The sequence below is a fragment of the Hipposideros armiger genome, unplaced genomic scaffold (genome assembly GCF_001890085.2).
Source record: "Hipposideros armiger isolate ML-2016 unplaced genomic scaffold, ASM189008v1 scaffold_3486, whole genome shotgun sequence".
In the NCBI taxonomy this organism is placed as follows: domain Eukaryota; kingdom Metazoa; phylum Chordata; class Mammalia; order Chiroptera; family Hipposideridae; genus Hipposideros; species Hipposideros armiger.
This window is the reverse complement of record NW_017734737.1, coordinates 1-3,152: the sequence shown is the minus strand read 5'-3', so window position 1 is coordinate 3,152 and position 3,152 is coordinate 1. Positions and strand designations below refer to the sequence as shown.

The following is a 3,152-nucleotide window of genomic DNA, read 5'->3' as shown; positions in this document are numbered from 1 at the left end:
AGCCTTGGCCTTGGTCTTGGCCTTGGCGCGTGCACTGGCGGTGGCAGCAGTATGAGCCCTGGCTGCTGCTCTGGCCCGTGCTCTCTCCTCCTCATCTCTCAAAGCCTCCTCATACAGGTTTGGGAAGGCAGTCAGTTCGGTATAGTGGATCTTGGCCACAAACTCCAGCACTTTCATCTTGGTGGTCTCAGCGTAAGCTCTTGGGCCCCACAGGAACTCGTAGCGTGGAGGATCACTGCCTGGCACCTGGCGGTACTCCAGGTACTTTTGCTGCACAAAATCTTCTGTAAGGAGCTTCTTGGGGTCTCCATAGATTAAATTATTTATTCCAGCATATAACCCCAACATATTCATCACTTCCCAGACTTGCTCTTCAGTGGCGCGGTTCCCGCTGGTGAAGATCACGCCCAGGACAGTCAACAGCACACCGGTGTTGGGCACACCTCTGTTATCTCGCGCATCACAGGTTAGGTCGAGCTTGTTGACGAGGACATAGGTACTCCTATTGGGATCCACTTCCTTCACGTCAAGGCCGAAGACCATCTCCAGGTGCTCAGAGGCTCTCTTAAAGATATCATGGAAGTGAGGCTTGTACACTTGGATTACATTTCTCAGCATCTCTGTCTTGGTAACAGGCTCTTTCATTTGATACTTGTACAGCAGGTAGTGCACCAACATGACCACCTTTTTTTCCAGGGGGCCTTTAGGCCACTCCTCAGTGGTAGCCTGTGCCTGTGCGGCATCTGACCTTTCTGCCACTTGATTGTTGGCACCTTCATTAAGGCTTGCGTTTGAAGCAGCTGCAGCAGTGGTGGTAGAGTGGACACCCCCAGGCACTGGAGGATGGCTGGGTATTTCAGTGGCAGGTGAACTCGGCGGAACATTCTCGAGATCAGAAGATGGGGAAGAAGGGGACTCTTCTTCCTCTGGTCGAGTGGCTTGAGCACCTGCTGGATCCTTGGGCTTTTCTCGGGCCTGGCGGCGTTTCTCGCGGGCACGAAGCTTACTCTTCTGGCCCCGAGGCATGATGACTCTGTTCAGGGACAGCAGACATAAAGTGTGAAAATGAGGTCAACTTATTTGGTGACGTGGAGGAAAGAGGATGAAATGGTGTGATAACCTTACCAAGGAGAGAACTGAGGGTAAAGTGAGGGCCATCTTACCCTGACAGCCCTGCTGAGGGGTCACCAGGGCCTACAGTTGGGGGTCATGCTCTGCGGGACTCCCTTTGTCCTAAAGGAGGCATTCCCCTCAGTCCTTGCTCAAGGTTCTGAACAAAACTCAAAGCCACCCCATAGGACTCCTCCCTCTGCTAACCGGAATTGCTTGGCCTTAGACCAAGGCTTTTATGCATCCCTCTCCCCACCCCCACCACAGGTAAAGTGAGGGGGGGTATCGGGGCCTTACTTATCGTGCCAGGGTGTTTCCCGGGCTGACAACAGAGTCGGGCTCGGTAGGGCCTCCACTGTTCTGGGGAGGTGGTTTCCCCCAGAATTGCACATAGGGACATTCATCGACTCCTGGTAGAGCCTGGCCTGAAGCCAAGATCGTAGTCAAATATGCGCACCTCTAGGAGCGGCCAGACGGAGAAGTCAAGTGTGCCCCCTTCCGGCCACCGCGGCCTAGCATCTCCCGGGGCTGACGGCAGCCCCAGGCCCTGTGGGTACCTCCTCGGCCATGGGGGAGAGGAGGACCCTGGCCTGAAGAAGACACCCCGGTCAAACATCCGCACTTCCTGGAACGGCAGGACGGAGAAGTGGGGCATGCCACTTGTAGACGCCCCTGCCTGGAGTCTCCCAGGGTGCCAGCAGGGGGCGCACTCGGGGCCTGCCTCTGCCGTGGGGGAGGGGAGGTCCACCCGCCGAACTCACATAAGGTCCTTCTGTGACTCCCAACGGGACCCAGAATCCTCCCTCTGCTAGCTTGAAGCCTACCCCCCTGGTACAAGGCTATTAATTAATTCTTTGAGTTCCCAGAGGGAGAATTCAGAGGGCAGCAGATCGGGCGATCCCCGGCTGGAACCCTCTGTGGCTGACGGTGGGCGGCTCAGGCCTGTGAGGCCTTCTGTCTTCCGGGATGGATGCCGGTACCCTCACACCTTACTCGATATTCTAATCTTACCCCGTCAAAGCCTGGATTCCTTCCTGCGGTAACTGGACGCTGGTAACTGGATGCCACCCTCGTCACACGACGCCTCAGCTCCCTCCGACGCCAGAGACGGAAGTCAGTGTACCACACATTGTGCTCCCCCTGCCCCGGCGTCCCCTGGGAGTGGAACGCTGTGGTGCCCCCTCTATTCGGTTGCGGGTGGCACCCAAAGCCCTGTCTCTTTGGAGCCAGGTCCTCATATGCTTCTTGGTTTTAAACCAAAGGCTCCTTGGTAAATATCACCTCCCTGGAAGCTCCGGACAATTTCTCAACTTAAACCCCTGCAGAAAATGGGTCGGTGTCCCACGCGTGATGTGAGACCGAGGAGCTGCCGCGCAAGGTACATGCCCCACGACAGGTTTCGAGCTGCAGGAAACGCTGCAGGGATGGTGGGTTCTCTTCAATAGTCCGACTTAGACTACTTCTGGCAACTTTCTGTTTGAAAGAACTACCTTCTACAGGGTTGAGGCAGACTTGCATAATTGTGAGACCCAGATTTTTTTATCTTGTCTAATATTGCACAGTGTAGCGAAATTCATTTTGATTCTGGTTCATGACAAACATGTACATGTTCTACTAATGACTGCTTTGTACAGCCAGGCTTTTGGTTTCGCTATCGTTCGTACGCCAGCTTTCTGACGTTAACTTATTCATTCGAATAATTCGTGGCCTTTTCCTTTGGATTTTCTAAAATGATGATCCTCGTTACAACAAATAATTTCTATGTTAAAAAAAATATGCCTAGCTTTTATTTATTTCTGTATTCTTATCTTCTGGCTGTGCTTTCCAGTCCAGTTTTGAACAGTAGAGTTGGTAGCATACGGCTATGTCTTGTGCCTTTCATTAATGGGAACGCTACTAACATTTCACATTTAAGTTTGTTTGCTATAGATTTTAGGAAATGGAAGTTCCTTTGTAATGTTAGTTTGCTGAATGGTATTATCATGCATTTATGTTGAATTTTTCTTCTCTGCACTTCAGTACATAATCAAAAGCCTTTTTTT

At 52.3% G+C, this 3,152-nt stretch overlaps 1 protein-coding gene across 1 annotated transcript; it reads right to left on the bottom strand.

The window, feature by feature from the left end:
* Positions 1-9: 9 nt before the first annotated feature.
* Positions 10-1,026, bottom strand: LOC109378770 (melanoma-associated antigen B10-like; the record flags this gene model as incomplete). Its single annotated transcript, XM_019635056.1, has 1 exon — positions 10-1,026. A coding segment is annotated over exon 1 (1,017 nt), but the record flags the coding sequence as incomplete, so codon positions are not given.
* Between the last annotated feature and the right edge of the window lie 2,126 nt (positions 1,027-3,152).